This window comes from Diabrotica undecimpunctata, chromosome 8 (genome assembly GCF_040954645.1).
Source record: "Diabrotica undecimpunctata isolate CICGRU chromosome 8, icDiaUnde3, whole genome shotgun sequence".
Lineage (NCBI taxonomy): Eukaryota > Metazoa > Arthropoda > Insecta > Coleoptera > Chrysomelidae > Diabrotica > Diabrotica undecimpunctata.
Genome location: NC_092810.1, coordinates 89,588,318 through 89,615,691, shown reverse-complemented (window position 1 = coordinate 89,615,691; position 27,374 = coordinate 89,588,318). Strand labels below are relative to the sequence as shown.

The following is a 27,374-nucleotide window of genomic DNA, read 5'->3' as shown; positions in this document are numbered from 1 at the left end:
CGGAGTTTCCACAGCAGTCACATACACAGTAGATTTATTGTTGTGAAGCACTAAACTAAGTGAAAATGTCCACTAATCACCTTACAATGGCGGGAGCAAAAACACTTTTTTTCTGTTCACAATGAAACTTTACGATTTTCACAGTACGAACTACACTTTAAACTATTTTGCCCAAGTTGGGTGCCAGTTGTGATGTGGGTATTAATTAAAATAGTTAGGTAATGACTGTGAATATTGATTTACACGATTTTATTAAAAGGAAAACCATGTGTTACAATTTAACCTACATCTTACAACAACAAAACATATATATCTGTCTCTTGTCACCGTTCACTCTCGGTGGACACTGTTATGGTAACTTCGGTGGTATTCAGCCATGGAGCGGTGTGGCTGTTACAGGGTTTGATAACGTTTCTTTTAATAAACTGTTTAACTTGTAACAATGCCGTTTCTATATACCTTAAAACATTGCGGCCCAAAGTGCCCCTTGGCCTGGCTGATTGTACCCCCACTGGGGGCAACATCAGCCAGAGTGTAATATATATTTTATTTATTTATTAACAAAACACTAAAATATATTCAACAAAATTGTTTTACTTTTTAAATGGACAAAATTATATATTATTTATAATTATTATTTATAACTTTAAATTTATATATTATTATTGTATAAATTTTACTTTTTTGTTTGCAAATTAAATATAATGACAACATTTTTTGTATTTTTTTACCTAAAAACAAATATGGGGCCGAATGTGCCCCACTCTCCCCTACTTACAAACTGTTGTCACTGATCACTGAATTTAATCTTTTACTTTTTAAAAAAAATTCACTTTCTACTTTTTAACTTTTATGGATGCCAAAAAAGCTTTTGTTTAACGTAGACCGGCACTTTTTATTTTTTTCAAGTCACCAACTGCTTCTATCTGCTATCTCGAACACACTGGGGTTTTTTCCATTTCCAAAATTTCTCCTCTGATACAGCCCCCTTCTCTCAATGAACATTCCTTTCTTTTTATTGGATATATACGTATATACGGTTGACTTCCATCTTATACACATATTTTATTATATTTTTTTTTTCTTTGTTGCGAGCTAACCTTTATTTTACTATTAACTCGCATTAACCTGTTTCTTATATATATATATATATATATATATATATATATATATATATATATATATATATATATATATATACTATGTATATATATATATATCTATATATATATAATATATATATATATATATATATATATATATATATATATATATATAAATATATAATATATATATATATATATATATATATATATATATATATATATATATATATATATATATAAAGACTACGATCGTCAATTTATATTTTTAGTATTCAACTAGTGAATTCAGAGGTTTAATCGGTCATTCTGGTTCATAAGTTTATCGAAGACGTTTCGCTTTATATTTCTAAAGCTTCATCAGTTCTCTAAAATACAACAGATGACATAGAGTTTATAAGAAATACAGATGTTAATAGTTTATAACTTACAACTCAATATGTAGTATATTATCGATGTTGTTATATATGTACTGTAAACTTTACTCATTATTTAAAACTAACTTAACAAAAAAAAATACACAAACTCTGCATAAAATAATGTTCATATTCGTAGATACGAAGATTTAAAAAATTTATAACGGACATTTATCTTGATTTTGGGATGGTTCTCCACTGAAGACAAACAAAGCACTGATTTATTGCAATTTATGCAAACGACGTGACGCGATACCAGAGAACTACGAACACATAGTTCTCTGGCGATACCGAAAATTTTTAAGGGCCATGTGTCACCAAATTCCAAGGTTTGAGACAATTATGAACTTCTACGGGGTCATTGAATGATTAGTTGGACGGGTGGATTTGTATGGCGGAAATATTTGATAAATTTTTTTTATAATTTATGTTTTAATGAAACTTGGAAATATGGGATGATTGTGTTATTATTTTGAATGGAAAATAAGCCACATTTTAACTGAAGAATAATTGGTATTATTTATTTCGTAAGATGAGAGAGTGGTAAATCTGGCACAAATTGTCGATGTCGGTTCTTTTGTTTATTGCAGATGGGTTGATGGTTGAAATATGAAATAAATAAATAAATATCCAAATTCCAAGGTTTGAGACAATTATGAACTTCTACGGGGGTCATTGAATGATTAGTTGGACGGGTGGATTTGTATGACGGAAATATTTGATAAATTTTTTTTATAATTTATGTTTTAATGAAACTTGGAAATATGGGATGATTGTGTTATTATTTTGAATGGAAAATAAGCCACATTTTAACTGAAGAATAATTGGTATTATTTATTTCGTAAGATGAGAGAGTGGTAAATCTGGCACAAATTGTCGATGTCGGTTCTTTTGTTTATTGCAGATGGGTTGATGGTTGAAATATGAAATAAATAAATAAATATATATATATATATATATATATATATATATATATATATATATATGTATATATATATATATATATATATATATATATATATATATATATATATATATATATATATATATATGTATCACATATTTCCGCCATACAAATCCACCCGTCCAACTAATCATTCAATGACCCCCGTAAAAGTTCATAATTGTCTCAAACCTTGGAATTTGGTGGCGCATGGCCCTTAAAAGTTTTCGGTATCGCGTCACGTCGTTTGCAATAAATCAGTGCTTTTTTGTCTTCAGTGGAGAACCATCTCTAAATGAAGCCAAATGTCCGTTTAGAAATTTTTAAATCTTCGTATCTACGAATATGAACATTATTTTCTGCAGAGTTTGTGTGTTTTTTGTTAAGTTAGTTTTAAATTATGAGTAAAGTTTACAGTACATATACAATAACATCGATAATGTACTACATAATATATTGAGATGTAAGTTATAAACTATTAATATCTATATTTCTTATAAACTCTATGTCATCTGTTGTATTTTAGAGAACTGATGAATTTTAGAAATATAAAGCGAAACGTCTTCGATAAACTTATGAAGTAATTAACTTCTTCTTTTATTTTCCAACCTGAATGACCGATTAAACTTCTGAATTCACTAGTTGAATAGTTTATATATATATATATATATATATATATATATATATATATATATATATATATATATATACTAGAAATTGGATCATTCAAGAGGTAAATCTTATTAAATTTCTTGTAACGTTAGTCATCGAAAAAAACTAAATCTAGTTATATCGTTTTCTAAGGATTAATTTACAAGATAGATTGTATAGTTTTATTTAAATTTTACTTTCTGCAAAGTTATCAGTCATCAAAAAAATTTGTTCACAGATGTGTACGTTAGGTTTTAATGCTTATTTGAAAATGTTTTCTGAAATTTCATGGAGAGATAAAAATATCGGAAAAGAAATGAAAGGCAGAATTTACAAAACAGTCATTAGACCAATAATGACATCCGCGGCAAAAACAGGACCTGCCACAGAGAGGACAAAAAGGATGTTAGATACTTCTTCTTCTAGTTCCATGACCGTTATCGATCGTTGGATATCATGTTGGCTACCATATTCGCAGAGATGAAAACACTTAGAAATATTGATGGTAAGACACTATGTGACAGAGCTACAAGTACAGATATACGACGTAGATGCAAGGTGAAGAACATCAAGAACTGGGTAAGAAATAGAAGAGTAGAATGGAACGATCATATAAGCCGAATGACCACAAATAGAGTAGTAAAGACTTCAAGAGACGGTTCCCCAATAGGAATCCAACGAAGACGATGGAACGACAACTTACTGGAGGCAGATTGAAAAACAGACATACCTACATAAAAAAAAAGAAGAGAAGAAATAATAGAACGTTTTTAATTCAATTTTAAGTTCACAAAGTCGGCATTAAAGGTTTTTCTTATCCCATATGTAATAAACTTGGACATATACCCATTATAAAAATTTTTGTTCGTACTTTTAAAGCAAATGCTAAACCAAATATTAAATCAACTGACAATACTGTACACAGCTGTACTGCTTCAACTTCGGTCAAATTAGTATTGGAAAGAGATGCCGAACGATGAACATGTATCCTCCTCGGCCACAGCCGGACAATAGCCTGGCTATTGTGCTGTTGCCAAGTTGTTATATTTTTAATTACTATTTAAATGGGAATAAGCCACAATTAAAGGTTAAAATACGTTTATTGACTAATTTACTAATGTTTGTATTTTGAGAACGATTTCCGAAGTGAAAATTGAAACGTCAATAAACGTATTTTAACCTTTAATTGTGGCTTATTCCCATTTAAATAGTAATTAATTTAAAATGCCACAAGAAAATAGCTTCAGAACAATATTGTTATATTTTGTCTGCTATACATGTTTTAAATCCCTGTGTTGACAAAACATGAAAAATGTTCGTATACATATTGGAATACATATGAAATGGGAAATAAAATACTTTTTTTTCGAACATCTTTATATTTTGCCGCAAACTTATAGCTTTATTTATTAGGAGAACGAAACTAAAATAAAACTGTAAAAACAACCATATTTTTTTGTAAAGCTCAAAATTAAAACTTAAAAAGTAGATTAAAAAGACACGTTTAGAAGTCTAAAAATTTGTACTTACAATAATAGGTACATAGTATTTTATTAATTTAGTAATTTTATTTTTCCTCCAGAAGGGAAGTATGTAGTATAAGTAATGGCGAAATAAAATTTTGAGATGATTACAAAAAAAAAGCTTTTATTTCCGTTAATCAGTCTGGTGAAGGTAGATAAAAAAAATCAAACTTGAGACAAATTTTACACACTATTCTTATCAAAAAGGTTTACAAATAATACATGAGATTAGTGGGATTTTGGAAATAAATACAAACAAATGAGGCTTATATGCCAAAAAAAAAATCGTTCGACTTTTGTTTTATAGCTAACTTTTGTTCTTTTTACCTTATTATCGTTAAAAAAAATCAGGAAAAACTGTAACTGTCACTATCACTATTACCACCAATTTCTATAATCAACGGATCAACCAAGAATAATAGTCCAATAATTTAGGTGAAGGTGAATACACATATGGAATACCGTAAGCAATACTGTCCGTTTTCAGTGGATTCAGCTCAACCAATCGGTTACTCGTTATTTCTTTTAAACGGCAACGAAAAGTATTGAAACGAACGAACGATTGAAATGATTCGATCGTATTCGGAGTCGGTCACTGATTGATTCGGTTCTCGTAAAATGAATGATTGACACAACACTAGTGGCAAAAGCAAAACGGTCTTATTTTGAGCTTTTGCCACTTTATCATTAAACATTTTTATTATATCAGGCTTACGCGGTGGCACTAATTGTAAAAGTTCAACCTTAGGCATGTCCTCATCGAAGTCGATATTTTTGGATCGTGTCCAGCCTTTTATTTTTTGCTTTGTCCATGCTGTAGTAGGTACTTTCTCACTTTTTCGCGAATGGTCAGGAGCATTATTCAGAACTATTATACAGTTCTCCCCTAAAAGGAGCAAAATATTTGCAAACCACTTTTCAAAGCCATCTGAGTTCATTTCCTTGTGATAGTCGCCACTCTTTTTTGATTGGAACATCACCTTCTACAAAATCTGTTTGACTCCCAATATGTGTAACAATCAGTCTTTTCCTCCATAAAAGAATGTCTTCTCGTTCTAATAAAGCACTGTTTCTACACATACGTACGTATTTAGAATCTAATGAATTTAGAAGTTTATGGAAAGCACTGTGTTTTGGCAAGCTTTCGTCGTCGTTACCGTTGCAAGAACTTTGTTTATAGTTGGCATCTCATTTCGATCAAAAATAAAAAACAATTATGTACAATTCGTCGTACGACAGTTTTATCAAAATCGTCCATTTTGTCCAATATGTTTTTCTCGGCTTGTTCTTTTTCGGTGAAGAAAATCCTACTGTATTTTCTTTTCCCTAAAAATTCTGACACAGAAGCTTCACCTACTCCGTTGGTAGAAGCAGTCTGTTCAACTATTTCCGCTATTAAAGCTTCAAGAAGCGATTCCATTGTCGTGTATAAATATTATATATATCGCTTTTTTTCCTTACTACTAAATGCACGTAATTTTGACCAGTTTTTTGGAGTAAATTCCTTCGCAGAATCTGTAGAACTCGACATTGTAAATCTAAAAACTAGACCACAAAATTGTAAACAGTGTAAATAAATGTTTAGCATACACAGCGGTCACCTTAATAAATAAAAAAGCAGACTATATGAAATATAAACAAATATAAACCATGATAAATATATCATAAATCACCACGACAGCTACTTATTGACTGAACTGAAATTCTCAGTTGCTTTCACCGGTTGTGCGGTCGGTATTTATTAGCAAACGTTAAATCCGGTCCTGATTTTGAGAACGCCTTTTTGTTTTGGCGCGCTAGGGCTTCTCGTTAGAGAGATTATAGATAAGAGAGCTTTTGTACAGACAACTATCTTCGGAGACCGTTGACGTTCGACTCTGGTACATGTGGGTAGTTAATATACAGTACGTAAATCTTTCAGCTATACATAGATAATATACATTGAGGTAAGTGTGACAACTGCGCTTTCTCAAGTTTATGGCAATATTCCACGGCACTAATAGATAGCCTACAATTACTCTGACAATAAATTAAAAAATGTGAGCAATATATGTAATACAATATTCGAATTATACGAGGTGTAAATCAAATGCGGCGTTTACTAATAAAAAAATCAAAATAATATCGGTTCACAACATTTTGATAGCTCTCCGTACATTTTAATGGGTAATATAAGGCATTTTTCAGGGAGCCAGCTGTAACAACAAATTCATGATACGTTTTAACAAATTATGCGAAAATATTAACAATTTATGCGAATTCGCAATGATTTATTCTTTATCAGTGGCGTTTCATAAACACATCTTAAAAGTTTTGTATTGAAATTTGAATTTATTTGAGACATTTATTTTATAACTATTTTTTATTTATAACTATTAATATTGTTTTTTAAGTGTAAACACTTGGATGGAATGTGAAGTGAGTTATACTAAGCCCTATTTTTTGTAGTACTGCTTATCTATAGGTATATCCGATAGATCAGCGTAATATTGGCCAAGTAGCAGACCATTTAATCTTAATTCTGTTACGTAACCCTTGTTGATTTTTGGTCAGGATTTGAACAATTAATTCACTAGATCATTCACAGTGAAGTCTGGGCCGGTATCTGACCCACGATTTTATTCTAGTCGTAAATACACTTTGTATGTATTTTAAAAGATTAATAAATAGTGGAATAGATAATTCTACAATAAAAATTAATTTATATTCTGTGATTTAAAATTATCGTTATCATACCTAGCATACTTAGCACAAATAAAGTAAATCAATTCTTAACCGTCTTGGATAAAAAATATATTACAACAATAAAAATATTTATATTAAACATTAAAATTTTTACTTACAGCTCGGTTTATAAATCATCAGAATCCTGAGAATTCATTGAGTCTTCTGACTCGTTGGCGCCGATCCTTACCATTACAGGTTTACTAACATTTTCCACTATACCATCCAGCTTCCACATTTTCTGTTCTATTTTCAATACATGGCCAATAGCGTTCTTTCAATTTGTAGGATGTATGCAATCTATGCTGGTTTGTAATAGGCGCTGAACATCGCTAATTTTAAATGTTACGTTCTCTCGAGCAACATATTCCCTTCATTTGAGTCCAAATTAATTAAATTGAATTCAATTCGCGATGGTAAGGTGGAAGCCTCAACACAGTAATACCATGAAGTCTAGCCATTAAATCAACAGCATATTGACGATATCTACCACGATGCTCTTTGATTATTGTCATTAGTTCTGCTTTGACTATATACTCTGTAAATAAAATATATTTTTTTCGTAACCAGCTCTGTATGATGGATTTTCTATGTCATGTAGGAATGCGTTGAGCAAGGAGCACTGGCAAGATGCAATATTAAATGCTATGACAGAGTTACTATCTGCACTCTGGAGAATCTTCTCGAACCACTTCTCGAATTATATGGAGTTCATGATAGTTCATGTATTCAGATAAAATGATCCCAGTTTTCTTCGATATAAAAACAAGAACAGCATTTTGCACAAAATCAATATCGCTGCCAATATGAGCGACAGTTAGACGCCAGTCCTTTTCTGACGGCGCTCGAAATCTTGTCAATAAACCTTCAATAAAGGCTTTTTGTGTATGTGTTACTGTTGTATCTTGCCAAACTTTGGCCACTGTATGTCCAGCGTTAACTTAAGTCTCGTCGAGGAAATACATTTTTCGTTTTGTCGCACGATATTTATGAATTGAGCGTAGATAAATACGTCGCCATGATATAATTTCCCCCTTATCTCGTAATATGGAATTCCGACATCGTTTTGTATATTGAAAGTTAAGATCTTGTAATGCCTTTCATAATAATTCACGTAAATATGAGAGTTGGAGTCCTATTTTCGAAGAAAAATGCATGTCCAGTTCTGCGGAGGATTTTTTGGGCCTCATACAACTTAACAGTTTTTCGTCAGCGTTGATTTGCAGTTGGATGTTTAAAACCATTTGTTAGTTTTTTCTCACGCACAATGCGTTTAACTGTTGCCACTGCTACTCCTGTTAAAAAAGAAAAGCGACTAACAGCTTCCGTTGAAAGTAGTGTTTTTTAGTCGATCATATACCTTCCAGATAATTTGTTTTTTGTCTTATGAGATTGGTCTATCACGTGGATGTCATGATAGACCTGTTGTATCGTTACGAAAACTGATAGAATATACGGAAAATCGTGTTCCTTTAACCTAATATTTTGTCTTACTTCAAAATATTTTTATTTATTTATCGTATGGCACTTGATACATTTACATTTAAATTAACATATATTTTGTATAAAACATAATACATATATGTTTACAAACGAACATCTAACTTATTTATATAATCTATTGACTCTGGAGTCGAGATTAGTAAATTCTCTGACCCATCTTGATAGGATCTTGTGGGACACTGTTCTGTAATGTGACCGATGGTTTGTGGTTGTCCGCAGTCACGGTAGGGGATGGTCGGTTACCCCATTTGTACATCATGTAATCGCATCTGCCGTGTTGGGTTCTGATTCGGTTCTGCATAGTCCATGTGTTTCGTGGTAAGTCAAAACCTGGTGGTGTGATGCAAGGTAAGCTGCTATTTTGTTGTTCCATTTATTCTCGAGTCCAAGGGGTCCTTAAGTTGAACTCATTTTCCACAGCAGTCTGTGCTGTTTTTATTGACGGTCGTCTGGAGCGTAGACGGTTACCGTTGGCAGCATCTATATCTTGATGGATTTGCAGGATCTCGTTACTAAGTATCTTTATGTACTCACTAGTGAAGGAGTGTATGCGTCGTAGTTTGGGTGGTGAAATGTGGCTCAGTACTGGGAGCCATTGCGTAGGGATGGATTTGATAACACTAGCAATCGTTGCTCAGTGTATTGTTCAATTGGGCATCTACTTTGTGCATACGTGGGCTGTTAAGTCAGGCTGAAGAGCAGTATTCCGTGGTTGAGAAAACAAGGCCCAGGGCAGATGATCTCAAGATGGAAGACCATGCTCCCCAGAAGCATAGCTTCTGGATGATGTTTCTTCAGTTTTCCCGCTGTTTTTGACAGATGTTCCTTGAAGGATACATAGAGTTCTATCAACAGTGACCCCAAGGTACTTTGGTGTTTTATTGTAGGCGAGTGTGGTGTTTTCGAATTGGATGTTGAGTGTTCTTCCTGCGAGCTTGTTGAAAACTGGAAATACTTTCCCACTGTGTGTAAAGTCTTCCGTGAGGATTTCTTGTGTTTGTTTAAATGACTTATACCTTGTTGCAAGGACCCAGTCATCGGGGTAACCAAACTTCCTTGATCTGGTTTTCCTGGTATATAAGCGATGTACAGGCTAAATAGAAGAGGAGCTAGAACATATCTCTGAGGCAGTCCATTCTTCAGTTTTCTAGGCGTGCTGATGTCGGTTCCCATGACTACTTGAATCGTTCGGTTGGCTAGCATGCTGTTCATTATTCGAGCGATGTATTTACAGGAGATTGTACAGAGGAGCTTGTATATTATGCCTTCTCTCCAGACTGTATCGTAGGCCGTTGTTAGGTCTATGAATGCGGCTGCAGTTTTTAGTTTTCTCTGGAACCCTGCCTCAATAAATGTAGTAAGTGAAAGAACCTGATCTGCGCACCTTCTTTTCGGTCGGAAACCTGCCTGATCAACCGGTATTGATTCAAGTAGCTTTGCACTAATTCTGTTTTAAATAAGTCGTTCTAGTAGCTTGAACGTCGCAGATAGTAGGACTATTGGTATGTAGTTCTTAGGGTTGTTATCCCTGGGTAGTTTTCCTGGTTTTAATATGACAATCACCTTCGTGCGTTTGAGTTCCTGTGTTATGGTACCAGTCTTCATAATGTCTGTAAAAAAGTGGGCCATCCATTCTCTCGCATATTTGCCGCTGTTAATTGAGAATTCGGGATAAATATTGTCTAAACCTGGGGCTTTACCTAGCGTTACATCCTTGAAAGCTATAGTGACTTCTTTAGCAAGTGAAAGGGCAGGAGTATTCGGTTTCTGCAGATTGGTATTTTAAAGTTTTGAGCTCTCGTTTTACCTTGATTCTGTGTGGTTTGTCTTTCGGGGCCCTAGATGTCAATACCAAATGTGAGGCAATAGTGTTTGGATTAATTGTTGTTTTGTTCCTTGTTATGGGAGTTCCGCTTCCTACTTTTTTTGGTAGTGTCCATGCTTGCCTACTTGAAGTTTTAAAATTAAGACTTTCTACAGTTTCCGTCTATTTTTGTTGTCTCGCTGCATCTAGACTATGGAGCAGTTCATCGGCTAATTCTTGATCGCCGCTTTTAAGGAAATTTTGGTACAGTTCTTCGCTGTTATGGGACCAACCAGGAATGTATTCTTTTCGGTAGCCTCTTGATATATGATTTTTGGTCGTGATTATTAGGGCTCCAACGAATATTTTGTAATTTCTGCTGGTAGGGGGTATCCAGCCTAGAGTCTTGTCCAGTTGCGCAGAAAAGCTACCCCACATAGCTTTCTTTAGATTCCACTGTGGGAGAGGGATGGATGTGATTATAGGAATCTGGGTTCCTGCCTCTATGACCACTGGGCGGTGTGGGCTATGTAGAAAGTCGTCCATTACTTTTCGAGAGACTGCTAGAGGTTGCCCGTTTTTATTAGTAGAGACAAAACATAGATCAGGATTGTACTCCTTCTTCCATGCTGCTGACATGAATGTAGGTCGGTCTTTAGCATCAAACTTAAATGATAGATGTTCGTCCTCCGCCCATTTTACTAGTGCATTCGCATTGCTGTTGCATTGTTTATATTTCCACTGCTCATGGTGACTGTTGTAGTCCCCCACGTATATTGGTGGGTACGGATGTGTGTGGATGACTTGAGCTGGCCAGGATATAGCTGGTAGTTTGTAGGTGTTAGTAACGGCAACGCTCCCAATTTTTACAACAACATTGTAAATTTCATCATTAGTACACGTGGAAACAAGGAAGGCGTTTTCTATGTTTTTTTATACGTTGCTGTGCCGTATAATCGATGGTACGTAGCACCCAGTAGTTCGAAGCCAGGTATTTTCCCCCTTTTTTCGCAGTTGTTTTTTCGTTTCGCAGTGTGTTTCCTGTACTTAAAATAAAAAAGTAGTACCCGCAGTACCTAAAATAAAAAACTAATTAACAAAATAAGTACGAAAACTATTAAAACAAAGCAATCAAACATAAATTTAACAGCTGATACTATAACAACAACGATAAACACTAATTGCAAAAACTGTTCGCATGTTTTGAATAACATTTTTGCCGATTGATTGATCATTTACCGGTTATGCAATTCTCACTAAGATATCCAGACTATCTAATTTTCAATAATCAACAAAAATGTAATACAATGGCAGGTATGAATTTCATGCTTTCTATCTTCGTCGTCGTAGCACATATTTACTTGTCGATAGTAGTTTTTAGATACATGAATCATTTTTAAATGATCTGTGTGGATTTAAGAAATTGATTCCGGTAAAAGCTTCAATCGTAGGAAGTCACGTACCCATAATCTCATAATAGTAAGCTAAGATCGGATAATTACGAAATTCACAGAACGACAAAGGCATCAACAGAGACATAATGATAGAATTAATTTATAATAAAATGATTAAAAATTCTAAAAAAAAAAAAATAATTAAATAACCACGCCGCTGGAACTGTATGATTTTCCAACAGGTGGCGTTGACCACAGCAGTGGGTTTAAGAAAGCCCAGTTGCCACAATTACCTCAATGTATATTAACTATTTCCAGCTAAAAGATTTACGTCCTGTAAACAGAAACTTGTTCAATACTTTTATCTGTAAAGTATATTAAGTAATGCCGTATCATCACCTATGTTTTCATATGGAGTGAAAAGATATTCGCCCCAGTCGTATTTGTTGACCTTATAGTCGGTACTTTTGTCGCTAGTCAAAAGGTAATTTAATTCTTCAAAGTAAGTACTAAATGTTTCTCCTCCCTTAAAATTCTCTTTTTAAAATTTTACTAAGCTTCAATCCAGTTTTATCCACAAGAAATCTAGTTTGTTGCCAGCTCTTTCTGAACTCCGTTTCTTATGCAATTAAATATATTGTCCTGGAATAATTGTTGCTATTTTCATGTTTTATCCAGATTTCAAAGTTTGTGTTTGAACAACTGCAAACAAAAATCTGCCTACTCAGCAGAATAACACACAAGTCCAAGAAAGAAATACTGTATTAATAGATAAACAACTTATTATTGAGTTTATTTTTATAATTAATTCATACTCCTTTAAATATTCTTTTACAATCAAAAAATAAAAATAATATCGAGCTAGCTAAGTTTTCCCTCTAAAACATGTTTTGCCTAATCATTGGAATATTGGAGAGGTCCTTTATAACTACAAAAATGTAAGATTATTTCCGATATTTAGAGAAAAATTGACCAAAACTAAAAAGTAACTTTACTTGGCAGCTTGAAAAATAGCATTAACAACAAAATTGTTGAACTTTAGAGCTGCTGCAATACGCCAAAACCGATAACAAATATTTTTGCGTAGCTGGACCTTTCTATATTGTTTGTCAATTATAAAACACGTCATAAATTAAACTAATTGTTAGTTCTATGACCACGTCCACGAAATTTTATCAGTAATCACACATTACGTCACTAGCAGGACACATTTTGTATCCGGTCTCGAAGGAACTTAATTATGTTTCATATAAAAATAACATACTTAAATGAATAAATAAAAATTGTGTAATAACTAAACAATTGAAATAAAAACAATCATCTTCTAATCATTCTGGAAGGTGCAGGCATCAATTTGGAACGAGGCAGACATTGGTCTATAAATTGGAGCAGATATTCGTTCGTGACGGGATGAACAATGCTCTCACATACACCTAAAAAAATAAAAATAATTCGTTATTACGCTAAACGCAAAATTAATATCTTTGATGCCATAAATAATGATAGCACCATCATCGGTGACAATTAAAAGATAAAAAACTCACAAAGCGAAAAAAAATTTTTTTAATTTTGTTTACTTACCTAATGCAGTGTCTTTGTGGTTTGGAAATGACTTATCAGTTCTCTCCCTCATAAACTTCCATCTATTGTCTTCAAATTTACATTCAATTATTTTATTATCTAAACCTTTCATCTCTTTCGTCCATTGCGTACTTGCAAAAGGTTCCACTTGTTGTGAGACAAATAAGTAAGCTACTTTCGTTGGGATTTTTCTAAAACACAAACTTATTCTTAAAAGAAATATTTGTAAAAAGTGTGATGTGATCTTTGGATAAGCGCATAAGCAGACCTATACTCGTAGATTATATATATATATATATATATATATATATATATATATATATATATATATATATATATATATATATATATATATATATATATATAGCTTTATAGCTTTGTAGTAATGAAGTGAATATTGATCAGTGTAGTAGTGTCTGGGGGCTCGGGAGACTGAGACCTCGGAGCCCTGAAGAAGACATCAGAGAGGAAGTCGAAAGCTCCGCGCTATGAAAATCAACGCGGTTCAACCCTGAAGACTGGTGAGTTTAATTTATAGTATTAATCTTAGCTCTAGGTTTAATTGTACTAACCGCGGAAATCTTTCCGACCGTATATATGTGACACTTGAACTTTCCGCGAGAACTATATGTGCTTTCTGTGGTTTTCCGGGTTTGACTCCGCGTTGAATAATTTTTTAGTTTTGATGAAAACCATTATTTTGACGACGTTTCGGCAAGGTCGCACTTGCCGAAACTACTAAGCACCAGCAAGAAGCGCTACTACATGACTTGACAATGGCAAGTGCGACCTTACCGAATCGTCGTCAAAATGGTTTTTGTCAAAACCAAAATTATTCAACGCGTAGTCAAATCTGGAAAACCACAGAAAGCATATATATATATATATATATATATATATATATATATATATATATATATATATATATATATATATATATATATATATATATATATATATATATATATATATATATATATATATATATATATATATATATATATATATATATATATATATATATATATATATATATATATATATATATGTATGTGTGTGTATGTGTATGTGCTGCTTACCCTTTAGCTTTCTCTGTGTTGATTTTTAGACGAAAATCGACAGAATTTAGACTAGGGGGCTTCCACTTAAGAACTTCATCACATCTTCCAGGAACATAGGGCTGTAAAAAAACAAGTAACTTAAATGCATTGTATAATTGAATTAATAGAACAGTATTGTAACAATACTGTATAATTGAATTAATAGAACAGTATTGTAACAATGGGGGTAGCGGGTAGGAACTCCTTTGGAGTCCCTTGGATTCTATTGGATAGTCCTATCAGGGAAAGTGAATCAATTCCTGCCCTCCGCAGATTCCAGGAGCTTCTTGGCCCGGGAAGCTAGCACCTGCTAAGGGTCCCTTGTCCAGGGTCACGGATGAAGTCCAGAACGGCATCCAAGGCGACGAAGAATACTTTCGATACGGCGAAGATGGCGGAGCTGGCAACCCTTGATTTTAGGGATAGTATAAGATCACAAACTGTAGCGTCTGATCCAGAGTGGACGGCTACGAACAGCGTCTGATCCAGAATGGACGGCTGAATACACACTCACCAACACGTCTGGCCAGCGCGGTGTTTTAAGGCTAATAACCTCCCCAAAATGATGGCGAATTCTAAAACGATAGGAATAAGTCCCCAGGTGGGTAGATCATACAATATTGGCAAGTCCCACTCCTTTATAAAAAAGGACAGCTTCATGGAATCTGGGGGAAGCAAGAAATCGCTAAAAACAACAAACTTGAATATAGCAACATTCAATGTAAGGTCCTTAAACAGAGATGAAAAAATCTATGAGCTGGAAGAAGAAATAAAGGACCTAAAGTGGGACATACTTGGTCTCGCAGAGGTAAAAAGGAAAGGTGAGGAGCGCATAACATTGCAATCAGGTAACATCTTGTATTACAAAGGACACAAAGAACAAAGTCTAAACGGCGTAGGATTTCTGGTTTCTAAGAAACATGCTAATAAAATAGAACAATATGTGGGAATCTCAGAAAGAATTGCAATGATTGTGATGAATATAAACGAGAAAATCACCCTAAAAATCATTCAAGTGTACGCCCCAACTTCAACACACCCCGATGAAGAGATAGATGAGTTCTACGAGAAAATAATAGAAACCAACATGAACTATCACAGCACTTACACACTTATAATAGGAGATTTCAACGCTAAGATTGGACAACGACTAGAAGAAAGCGAAAACTATATTGGTGAATTCGGCTATGGTGTTAGAAATGAGAGAGGAGAAACCCTGGTTAACTTCCTACATAGCAACAAATATTTCGTAATGAACACATTTTATAAGAAAAAACCGCAAAGAAAGTGGACGTGGTTATCACCAGACGGAAAAACAAGGAACGAAATCGATTACATCATGTGTAACAAGAAAGGTATCGTAGAAGATGTAACAGTAATAAATAATGTCTCTCTGGGTAGTGATCACAGAATGGTTAGAGCTAAACTAAGGATTAAGTATAGCAAACGTAGAATTAACTTTAATAACACGATACAAATAGACACAGAAAAGCTAAAAGTCGATAAAGAAAAATATGCTAGCAAATTAAAAACCGCCCAAGCACTGAATCTAGAACAACTCAGCGTTAATAAAATTAACTCAGTTATAACAAAAGAACTATTGAATGCTAGCTCAGAAGTAGCAACCCGCCATAACAACAAAAAATCCAAAATAAGTGCAGAATCGAAGAATATGCTGAAACAACGAAAAGAGCTCCTGTCACTAAACAAAAGAAATACCACAGAATACAAAGAACTTAATCGAGCCATACGAAAACAGATAAAAGACGATATTAAAAAACATCAACAAGAACATGTAGAAAGAGTGATAGAGAAAAATCAAAGTCTGAAATATTCCAAACCGAAATTAGGAAAGAAAAATATTATAACTATGAAAAATCAACAAGGCCAACTAGAAACAAGCAAAGCTCAGATATCAAACATAGTTGAAAACTTCTATGCTGAGTTATACCGCTCAAGAAACGATCCCCCCGACTCTTCAAAGCAAAATCTGAAAAGACAAATAACAAACGTAAATTCTGAAGTAATGCCCGAAATAAGCGAAGTAGAAATAGAAAATGCAATTACAGAATTGAAAAGAAATAAAGCACCTGGTAGTGATGGAATTCTGGCAGAAATGTTGAAAGAAGGAGGAGAAGAAGTCATCAGGTACCTAAAAATACTTTTTAATAAATGCCTATTTGAAGGAAACATACCAAGGGAATGGAATACTGCTAACACAATATTAATACACAAAAAAGGGGACAATACAGATCTGAAAAATTATCGTCCAATATCACTACTATCACAACTTTATAAAACATTCACAAAAATAATTACAAATAGATTGACAACAAAGTTCGATGTATATCAACCAGTAGAGCAAGCCGGATTTAGAAAAGGGTTTAGTACATGTGACCATCTTCACACACTAAAGGTCCTAATAGAAAAAGTTAACGAATACAATTTACCAATCTGTTTAGCATTTATAGACTACGAGAAAGCTTTTGACAGCATAGAATTATGGGCTATTGAGGAAGCACTGGTCAACAGCAGAATAGATTCTAGATATAGGATATTAATACATAATATATACCAACACGCTGAAATGGTAGTCACGATGGATAACGGAATGAAAACGAGGCCAATAAAAATCAACCGAGGAGTAAGACAGGGAGACACCATATCTCCAAAACTATTTACTGCCGCACTTGAAGATATCTTTAAATCACTAAATTGGGAAACGAAGGGACTGTCGATAAACGGAAAGTATTTAAACCATCTAAGATATGCAGATGACGTAGTACTAATAGCCGACAACTGGAAAGAACTGAAGACGATGATCGATGAGCTTCATACGGAATCCATAAAAAAAAGGACTGAAAATGAATCTGAGTAAAACTAAGCTAATGTCGAATAAAGATGATCAACCGACGATAACCATCCAAGGAACAAAAGTGGAACATGTAGAAGAATACATATATCTGGGTCAGAATATCAAGGCAAACAAAGAAAACCAAACTACCGAAATAAGCAGACGAGTAAGAATGGGATGGGCCGCATTTGGAAAACTCTCATACATACTGAAAGACAAAAAGATACCCCAAAACCTTCGAACCAAAGTGTTCGATTCTTGTATCCTTCCCGTTCTCACTTACGGAGCTCAAACCTGGACATTCACAAAAAAGAACATGGACAAGATTCGAAAAACTCAGCGAGCCATGGAACGACAGATGCTTGGTATCTCACTAATAGATCGGCAAACGAACGAAGCAATCCGGAACAAAACAAAAATAAAGGACACCGCGAAACAAGCAGCTAAATTAAAATGGAAATGGGCTGGACACAACGAACGTCTCGAAGATGGTAGATGGAACAAAGAAGTCGGAAACTGGCGACCGTACGATGCGAAGAGACCAAGAGGAAGACCTCAAATGCGCTGGAGCGACGATATCAAAAGAGTCGCAGGACCAATGTGGAAACGCCTAGCACACAACAGGGATGAATGGCGAGAAATGGGAGAGGCCTTTATTCGACAATTCGGATAGAAAAAAAGGGCTAAAAAAAAAAAAAAAAAAAAAAAAAAAAAATTGTAACAATAAAGTCAACTGGAGATAATAAATAACCAGAGACTTCTAGCAATCACAGCGAAAACGATAATAAGTCGTATTTTATATTAATAGAATCATGGTGTCTGATTTATCCAATGGAGGGGAGAGAAGTAGACCGAAAAGACCGTAAAATCAAAGATAACATCGTGCCAAAAGATCTATATCTCTATATATCTCTATATAACAAAAGGGTACTAAAGTATCTTCGGTATTGATGATCTAAGAAAAGTATGGAAATAAGAACATGATTCTCCAATCAAAATTGTTAAATTTAGGTGGAATGACCAGATTCCAACAACCCATTCTTGAAGATAGTCACAACCGCCTTATTAGCAACATGGTGGAAATTATATTACTAAACTGTGTTCGCTTCCAAGATAAGCTCCGTCAACACATAAGCAAGCTACATAATATTGATTTGGAGATCCGGTGTATAGGGTTGCAATAAGCCATTTCTCTATAATTAATCATAAAAATACAATTCTAACTGACTCTAACAGAGCCAGTGGTGGGACATCAATTTTTATTTCCAGTGAACAGGGTCGGTTCTAGAGTTTTGAGCAAAACAAAATTTAGCGCCCTTACATACAAGAACATATAAATTTACTAAAAAAAAATACTAAAAAAAGGCTAACAATTAAAATTACACAATAAATGACTGTGTAAAAATTTATTGTACATATGGAATAGCATAACGAGCACATTTGAAAAGTAAGTTTTGCTATTCCTGTTGCATAAGTGTGACATATAAGATTTTTTGTAATGCTATTTCTCCAAAATTCAATAAACTAGTTAATTATTATTTTTTTGAAAATCACACTAAGTAAATTTTATCATACTAATTAAGTTGGAACAATTTGATACGCCACGAAACGAAACGACATATACAAAAAAATAAACTACTAAATATCGTAATAATTTTGTTATATTAACAATAATTATTAGGACATATTTTACAATATTAGAATACAAATAAACATGTGTAATTCTTGTAATTTAAAGAATCCAGTATTTTTTTTACTCTACTTCTCATTGTTGTTTTGTTTTACGATTTTGATCCACTGATAATTTTCTTTGAGACATTATTAAAGTTCTTTTAGCACGAAATTATATTAATATTATGATTTCTTACCAAAAATTTTATTATTAATGTATATTATTTATTACGTGGATATCTACTCACTGTAATTTATGTACCATGAAAATAATAAAAATTAAGTAATTCTACAACGAATACGTAAGAAAACTTTTTTATACGTCACTTTAAAGCACGCACGGACGCTCGTTAATGCAAAGTTTACAGAAAGACAAAATTATTTAACCATTAAGGGCATGACAGGCATGATTATTTAGTATCACCATTGTTTAAATAGGACTAGTTAGACAATCCTTATGGAACAAACGTTTGACTTTTATTCTGCCGTAATGTGGCGGCCTCTAGTCATAAATTTAAAAAACTATTAACAGAAACTTAATTCTCTGCAGGTTTCTATTCGAGTATATTTTTACCTGCCTCATAATTAATGCAAACCTGTACACGGATGCCAGATTGTGAAGAAAATATAAGACTTTAATAAAATGCTTATTGTTATTATCGTTGTATGCGTCTAGTGAAAGATAACTTGACTATTTCGAGCGAATATTTCAAATTGTTTTTGTACTTTGAAACTTGCTAAATCTAAATCGGTTAGTAATCTATTTAAATGAAGTAGGTAAATGCTGACTTTTTTTTTTAATTTTTATTAGTTTACCAGATATTTAATTTGGTTATATGATTTGCTAGAAAAGGATTAAATATTTAATTGAAATACACTCGATTACTATCGTCTTAGAACACTCATGCGGAGGTTTATTTTTTAGTCAAGACTTAAGTTTTATAATTGTTTAAAAAAGAAAATTTTTTTAAACAATGGTTTATGTATGTTTTGAGAAAATTAAATTTTCAATCTTTTAATCTTTAAAATGACGTTTGAAAATATAGTAAATTTATGGGTATGGTTTTTTGATAATGGTTTTGAAACAAATAAACACATCGATATGGCACAACAAGAGGCAACACATATTTAGGGACAAATTAATCTATGTGTTGGTATAAAAGGAATAATAATTATCAACACTTTAATAAATAGTATCCTTTATTTTATTTATTTATGTATTTTATAATATAAACACAATTTTTGTATTTCTGTTTACATAAATAAGAATGTTTTTTTCAATCAACTCGCCGATCTGAGCTGTTTATTAATGAAATAATTTTAAATTACAAAGTGATAGATATTGCAAAAATTAAATTCGCATTATTTTAATAGTTATATACCACTTATCAAAGTTCTAATATCTACACATAGACAATTTTAAAGAAATAATAATTCTAGGTAAAAAAACAAAACAAAATTGTTTACATTAATAGTTATAGAAATTGATTGTAAAATTGTTTTCATGAACTAAAATAAGCAATGTATGTAGTGCGAAACACTATTGGCACTGGTTGATGGTTGTTTTGCTATCGAATACGTATGAAAAACGCGTGGTGTCGTTAACAAACCTTCCTCTTCTACCTCACTATATTTTTTTGGTTTGCATTTAGATATTTTTGGTCAAAATGCTTACTGCATAGAATTTTTTTTTTAATCGGGTAGCTCCAGACTTTCCAATGCAGCATTACCTACAACAATATTATTATTAACACAACTAAAAAAAAAGCAACTTTCTGCACAATAAAGTAAAAAACAATTTAAGTTCTGTATTCAAAATATAAATAACTTGGCAGTTATGCCAATATATGTTTATATATATATATATATATATATATATATATATATATATATATATATATATATATATATATATATATATATATATATACAAACAACACAGTTTATTAGGGCTGCAGTCAGTAGGTTTGGCCGGGATGTTATAGAAACACTCTTTTGACTTTTGGTCGAGCTTTCGGAATTCTTTTATTCCTTCTTCAAGACACTGTAATTAGAAGAAAGTGTAAATATTTACAACAAATCTCAAATTGTCATTACAACTTACTAGTCGTTGAGATTATTTTTGTAAAGCTACGACACTCAACATTAAAAACACACATATAAAATATAACATTTAAAATAATGGACAATATACATTTTAAAATTTAGTTGGAAAGTTAAAATTTTGTTAGTGAACAAATCCCCTTCGTTGGCTCAGTGGAGATGTTCGTTCAGTTGTAATGGAAACACCAAATAATAGTAGCAGAGTTTATTGTAGAGACGTACACTATGGGTGTAGACCCGGGATTACTTTGAGTAGAGACTGATGAAGTTGATCGTTGAAGACTATCAAGTTCGTTGAGTGAATATTGATTGAATGCCTCTCTAGGCAAGAGATCTTAGTTTTATATAAACTTTAATTGGGTCAATATTTTCGCGGACCTCGCGTGACATGTGTATTTAATTTATGTAAATAGTTTAACTTTGTCAGCACTTTTGACTGATGTCCAAATTATATTATTGATAATTGACCAAATGTGTATGTAACCTAATTAACTACGTGTGTGTATTTAATAACAAATAGATTCATTCGGTCTACTGGGTGATAAAATTATACTGTCCAATTTCGGATATGAATTCTAAAGATTTGATATTGGACAGTTAGTAACATCTTTTCATGGTGTGTTTTGACTGATCCATAGAGAACAGAAAAAAAAAACAAAAATAGAGTGATTAAAAAGTAATTAGGAGTTCTTGCTATTATATTAATGGAAGTAGTAGTAGTAGCAAGAACTCCTAATTACTTTTTAATCACACTATTTTTGTTTTTTTTTCTGTTCTCTATGGATCAGTCAAAACACACCATGAAAAGATGTTACTAACAAAATTTTAACTTTCCAACTAAATTTTAAAATGTATAGTGTCCATTATTTTAAATGTTATATTTTATATGTGTGTTTTTAATGTTGAGTGTCGTAGCTTTACAAAAATAATCTCAACGACTAGTAAGTAGTAATGACAATTTGAGATATGTTGTAAATATTTACACTTTCTTCTAATTACAGTGTCTTGAAGAAGGAATAAAAGAATTCCGAAAGCTCGACCAAAAGTCAAAAGAGTGTTTCAAATTTTTGGTAGTCCTATGGAATTTAGTCTTTCACCTATTCTAAGTAGCTATGTCATGGATGATGTTATCAGTGATTGTATCAACAATTGCACTTTTTTCATTCCTTTTTTTAAAGATATGTAGATGATTTAGTTTTGGCACTTCCTAAACACAAAATTATTGAAATAGTCAACATTTTCAAGTATCATAATCAACATATACAATTTACAGTTGAGGAAGAGGTAGACAATTCTCTAGTTCCTTAGAGTAGGTTTCAAGTCCAGTGCTTTATACAGGTTGGTGAATTGTTTGCAGTTGGTAAGTTTGGTATGGTTGGTTCGTAGTCTTGTAATAGTCGATGCTTCTCTTCTAGTTATGAAGTCTAGGGAGAGATGACCAAAGATTGAAGTTTATGAAAAGTTGTTTTGCTCTTTTGCTCTAAGTTTTGTCAAGTATCCTCTACCGACTTTTTAAAAACGAATTTCGAGATTCGTTAGCTAGTTGAATTGGAATGACTTCAGTCACCCCATGGTTGGTAGCTTCTTTGGCAAAATGATCTGCTGTTTTATTAGCAGTAATTCCGGTGTGAGAAGGCAGCCATATGAGAGAGACTGTTACATCGTAAGCAGAGAGATTTTGGTATATGTCATGAATGTTTTGAACTAATAGGTGCTCAGTGAAAATTGTATTGACTAAATGGATATATGAAAGTTAATCTGAACAAATTACAATATGTGTGTTTTGATGTGAGATGCATTTAAAAGCCAACACAATACTATATAGTTCACCTGTGCAAACGTTGCATATTAAGGGTAACCGAGATGATCTTACAAGTTCATGTTTAGTGGTTACTGCACAATCAATACCAGTGGTAGTATTAGAAGCATCTGTATAGAGAATTAAATTCTAAAAATGCTTTCTTTATAAGAAGGTTAGAAGATTCAAGTTTGTTAAAAATAGTGAGTGAGGTATATATTGAAGGGAGATCTTTAGCCCAGAGGGGAAGTAAAGGTAGAGGAAATGAACTAGCCAGAAAAAGGTCAATATTTTTAAGTAGTGGATAAATTAATTGAGATATAGGTTTTATGATAAGGTGTTGGTTATTGTTAGTGGAAGAAGACGGCATTGTGGCAATTAGGGAATGAAAGGGATTAAATGGATTTGCAGATGTTGATACAGCATACGAAAGTAGAAGTGATTATCGTCTTAGGGTAGGAGAAAGTTCATTAGATTCACGGTATACACTCTCAATAGGACTAAAGCGAAAAGCGCTCAGACCTAGAAGTAGTTTTATTGGCACCCCATTGAAGATGACTGAGGGTTTTAAAAATGTTCAACCTTTTAAAACAATTGATTTTAAGTTCAGAGATTTGATTTTTTCAATTTAATCTGGAGTCAAACATAAAACCGAGAATTTTACAATAATTAACACCAGAAAGTAGAGAATTGTTAAATAAAATTTGGGGTAAGGGAGTGGAAATCCCTATGGAAAATTTTATTAATTTGGTTTTGCTCTCAGAGAGTGATAATCCTAGTTCGTTAGATCTATGTTGAAGTAGATTTACTACACTTTGTATAAGTTTATATGAGGATGGGACAGATTTAAGATGGCAGTAAATGATTAGGTCATCAGCGTATTGAACATATTTGATGGGAGGCAAATTTCGTTGATGGCAAGAATGGATAAAATTAAACTTAATGCAGATTCTAAAGGGACACCTTAATTTTGAGGAAGAAATCGAAAAAGTTTACCCTTGGCAAGGACTTTAAAGATTCTTTCAATTAGATATTTTTTTTTGCAAATGAGAAAATATTACCATTTAAATTATAGTGGAAGATTTTGTCAATGATTGCTTTTCTGGAGATTGAATAAAATGCCCCTTCAACTTTAAATATAGTTGCTACGATATCTTGTTGATTATAGATTGGTTAAGAAATGTGTGTTTGAAAAATAAAAAAGTTATCAATAGTAGACCACGTGAGTATTTCATTGATCATTGTTTCAAGAAGATTGCAGGTAATACAAGTAAGAGAAACCAGACGAAAGATATTGGAGTTATAGAGGGCTGGTCAGGTTTCTAATTGAAATGATTATAGAATTGCGCCAAACATCTGGGAATTTTTGTGTGTTCTAGATAAGGTTATACATTTCGAGAAGTTTGGAGAGAGATGTATTAGAGAGATTTTTTAAAAATATATAAGGGATATCATCGGGATCATCAGCAGATTTTGTACATGAAAACAAGGTAAATTTTAGTTTATTTAGGGTAAACAAGGCGTTCATAAACTTGACATCGTGTGGAGTTGACGAGGTGGTGGAGAAAGATTGAGCGCGTAAAGAACTGGGAGTAAAAGCCATATTACTTTTATTGAATCTGTCTTCAACCCTATTAGCGAGTGTGTCGGAAATGAATTGACTGTCAGAGATAACTGTGTTGTTGAAGATGATAGGAGAAATAGTTAAGATATAGGAATGAAGGATGACTAAATTCATAGGATGAAGGTTAGTTTTATTGCCTTGGATTTGTGAAACAGTTTTTTTTATAAATGAGAGTGGAGTTATCATATCCACTGGTAACTTTAACATCCTAATATATAAGACTAAATAATGTAAACTAAATTGTAACATATAACTTTTAACAGGTTTTTACCCAGATATTTAGTGGCTCAAAAAATGTACACCTAGACACTGATGATGGAATATGGATTCCGAAAACGATTTGTCTTCATGACATAGCCCGTTTGGGTTTTTTAATTTATGTACCTTTTATAAAGGATTTTAACAAATTTTTTTTTGTAATGATCTTTCTTTTATCTTAGTATAGATTAGGGCAAGATCTTTCATTAACGATTGTCAGCGGTATGTCAGTGGTAAATTTACTGGCTTCATTTAGAGGGTCGTTGGTGCCTAAGGAATTTTCGAGAAATTTTTCAAGATAATTCTAGAAAACCCTAATTTTTGTGTTTTTATAGGATTTGAGTGCAGCTTTTAGTTCGAAATAGTTTATACGAGAGTTCGGATAATTGGTATCTTGTGAAACTGAGGATGAATAATGAAAGGGCGAAGGAAGAAAAGAGTATATATGGTTAGGTCCAGATTTGTTGCAAAACTTTTATTTTAAATTTTCTGCCAGAATCTTGGCTGTCTCTTAATTGTCAAGGATAACCTTTTGATTAAAAAAGAGATTGGATATTTTAAGGTTATTTTTTATTAACATTTTTTTTCCAAACTAGACTTGGGCTAGTATTTGAAGTACATAAAGTTTTCTTACTTAATTAAATAAAATCGTGTCTAAATTTGGCAAAAGATGAAGTAAAAATATACAGAGAGCAGAAAAAATGAATAAATGCGAGAGAAAGAGAGAAATTCTATTTATCATGTATGCTGTGATTAGATTTGACATCAGAAGATTTATCAGAGGATGCACTTATATATACCCTTGTAAGTCGGAGGTAGGCTGTTCTTTTAACTTTTTTAAGATTCTAGTGATACGGTTTTTTAGTGATCTTTTCCTTGTACCTATGTAGAGCTGCAATAAGTCCTTTTGAATACCATCTATGTTGGAGGAGTTTTAAGCTTCTTGTAGTGGGGTGATACATACAAAAGAGTTCTCAAGAAATGTAATAAGTTGCGTGGAATTGGGTGTAAAATTAGTCGGATTATCTTTGTAAATAATTTCTATAGCGGAAATATAATAAGGTTTCATCGAGTAATCCAATCAAAGATTAGATTTGGAAATTTTTTGGCTGGTTTCGGTGGCATCGAAAATGTCGAAGGAGGAAAAGAACTTAATAGAGCAAGAATACCGGATGAAGATAGAATGGTAGGAGTATCAGGAGGACTGTCATTGAAGTGTCCCCTTTTTTGTCCTTCTGCCAACATGCGCTTTGAATTAGTACGACGAGAGATGGATACATCCATAATGGCAGCCAGGATGGGTATGTAGTTAACGGAGATGGACTTAATTTCCGAAGATAGAAATTCTTTTGATGAAGGTAAGGATTCAGGATTAAGGACTCCTTAGAGTCAGCTGAAAATGAAGAAGAGGGAGGAGCATTAGCTGCAATGAGTGTGTGATCTGGTCAACTGGAGACTTTGCAATCAGACTCCACGGTACGACCCGTAAGCTTACAAAGAAAACACTATAGTCTGTCAGAGAATAAAAATATTTTAAAGGATGTATTTTCATGGTTAATTAACAGAGAAGATTGCATTTCTAAGTTCACCTTGTCAGCTATTACAAATGTTACCCTCGGAAAACTCATGATATATGCCTATTGATCATCTGATGTTCCGTATTTTTTAGGGACTGCTCGATTAGTGAATGCGGGATGGAAGGAGATACATTTGAAATAAGGATTCTTTTGGTCGCAGAAAGAAGCCTGCAGATAAAGATGACGGTGGAATTAATTATGACGTTCGGTGTATTAGTTGATCAACGATGTTGGTAGAAGTGAGGAAAATGCAGATTCGATTATTCGAAATGCTAGATGTAAAAGTAATATTTTTTGGATAAACTATTTCACCAATTTCTTTAATATATTTAAATAAAACAGTATTCAAAATGGAGTGTATGACAATAACTTGTTCCCTTTTAGAAAACGAACGGGAAGGAGGTCTAGAGACTGCGTCAACGACATATGATTTTGGGTTGGAATTGAAGTTGTTTTGTGTAAATGTAAATATTTAATTGCTGTTCATGTGTAGTCCTGGTTACCCAGACCGTAACACAATACCTAAATGTGAGTACCTAATGGACCCTCTTCCAAACTGGAAAGAAAGAAAAAAAGGATCTCACCTATTTATTGGGATTTTCACTGGTTTTCTTTAATTACACCAATATAGCCGCAATTAAATTCGACTATTGAAATATAAAACCAAATTTGATACTCGTTTTCTTACCACATTGTGATTAAAGAACTTCGCTTCGTATTGTTAACTCGTCGATGAATTACTTTATC

The 27,374-nt window shown here is 32.9% G+C and overlaps 1 protein-coding gene across 1 annotated transcript in view; it reads right to left on the bottom strand.

The window, feature by feature from the left end:
• Nucleotides 1–12,807: 12,807 nt before the first annotated feature.
• Nucleotides 12,808–27,374, bottom strand: part of mRNA-cap (RNA guanylyltransferase and 5'-phosphatase mRNA capping enzyme) — an 87,651-nt gene continuing 73,084 nt past the window's right edge. The window contains exons 7-9 of the mRNA XM_072540588.1: nucleotides 14,722–14,822; nucleotides 13,643–13,833; nucleotides 12,808–13,494 (exon numbers count right to left, since the gene is read on the bottom strand). Coding sequence (XP_072396689.1) covers nucleotides 13,379–13,494; nucleotides 13,643–13,833; nucleotides 14,722–14,822 — 408 coding nt within the window. The 3' untranslated portion in view covers nucleotides 12,808–13,378. The remainder of the gene's footprint in view (nucleotides 13,495–13,642; nucleotides 13,834–14,721; nucleotides 14,823–27,374) is intronic.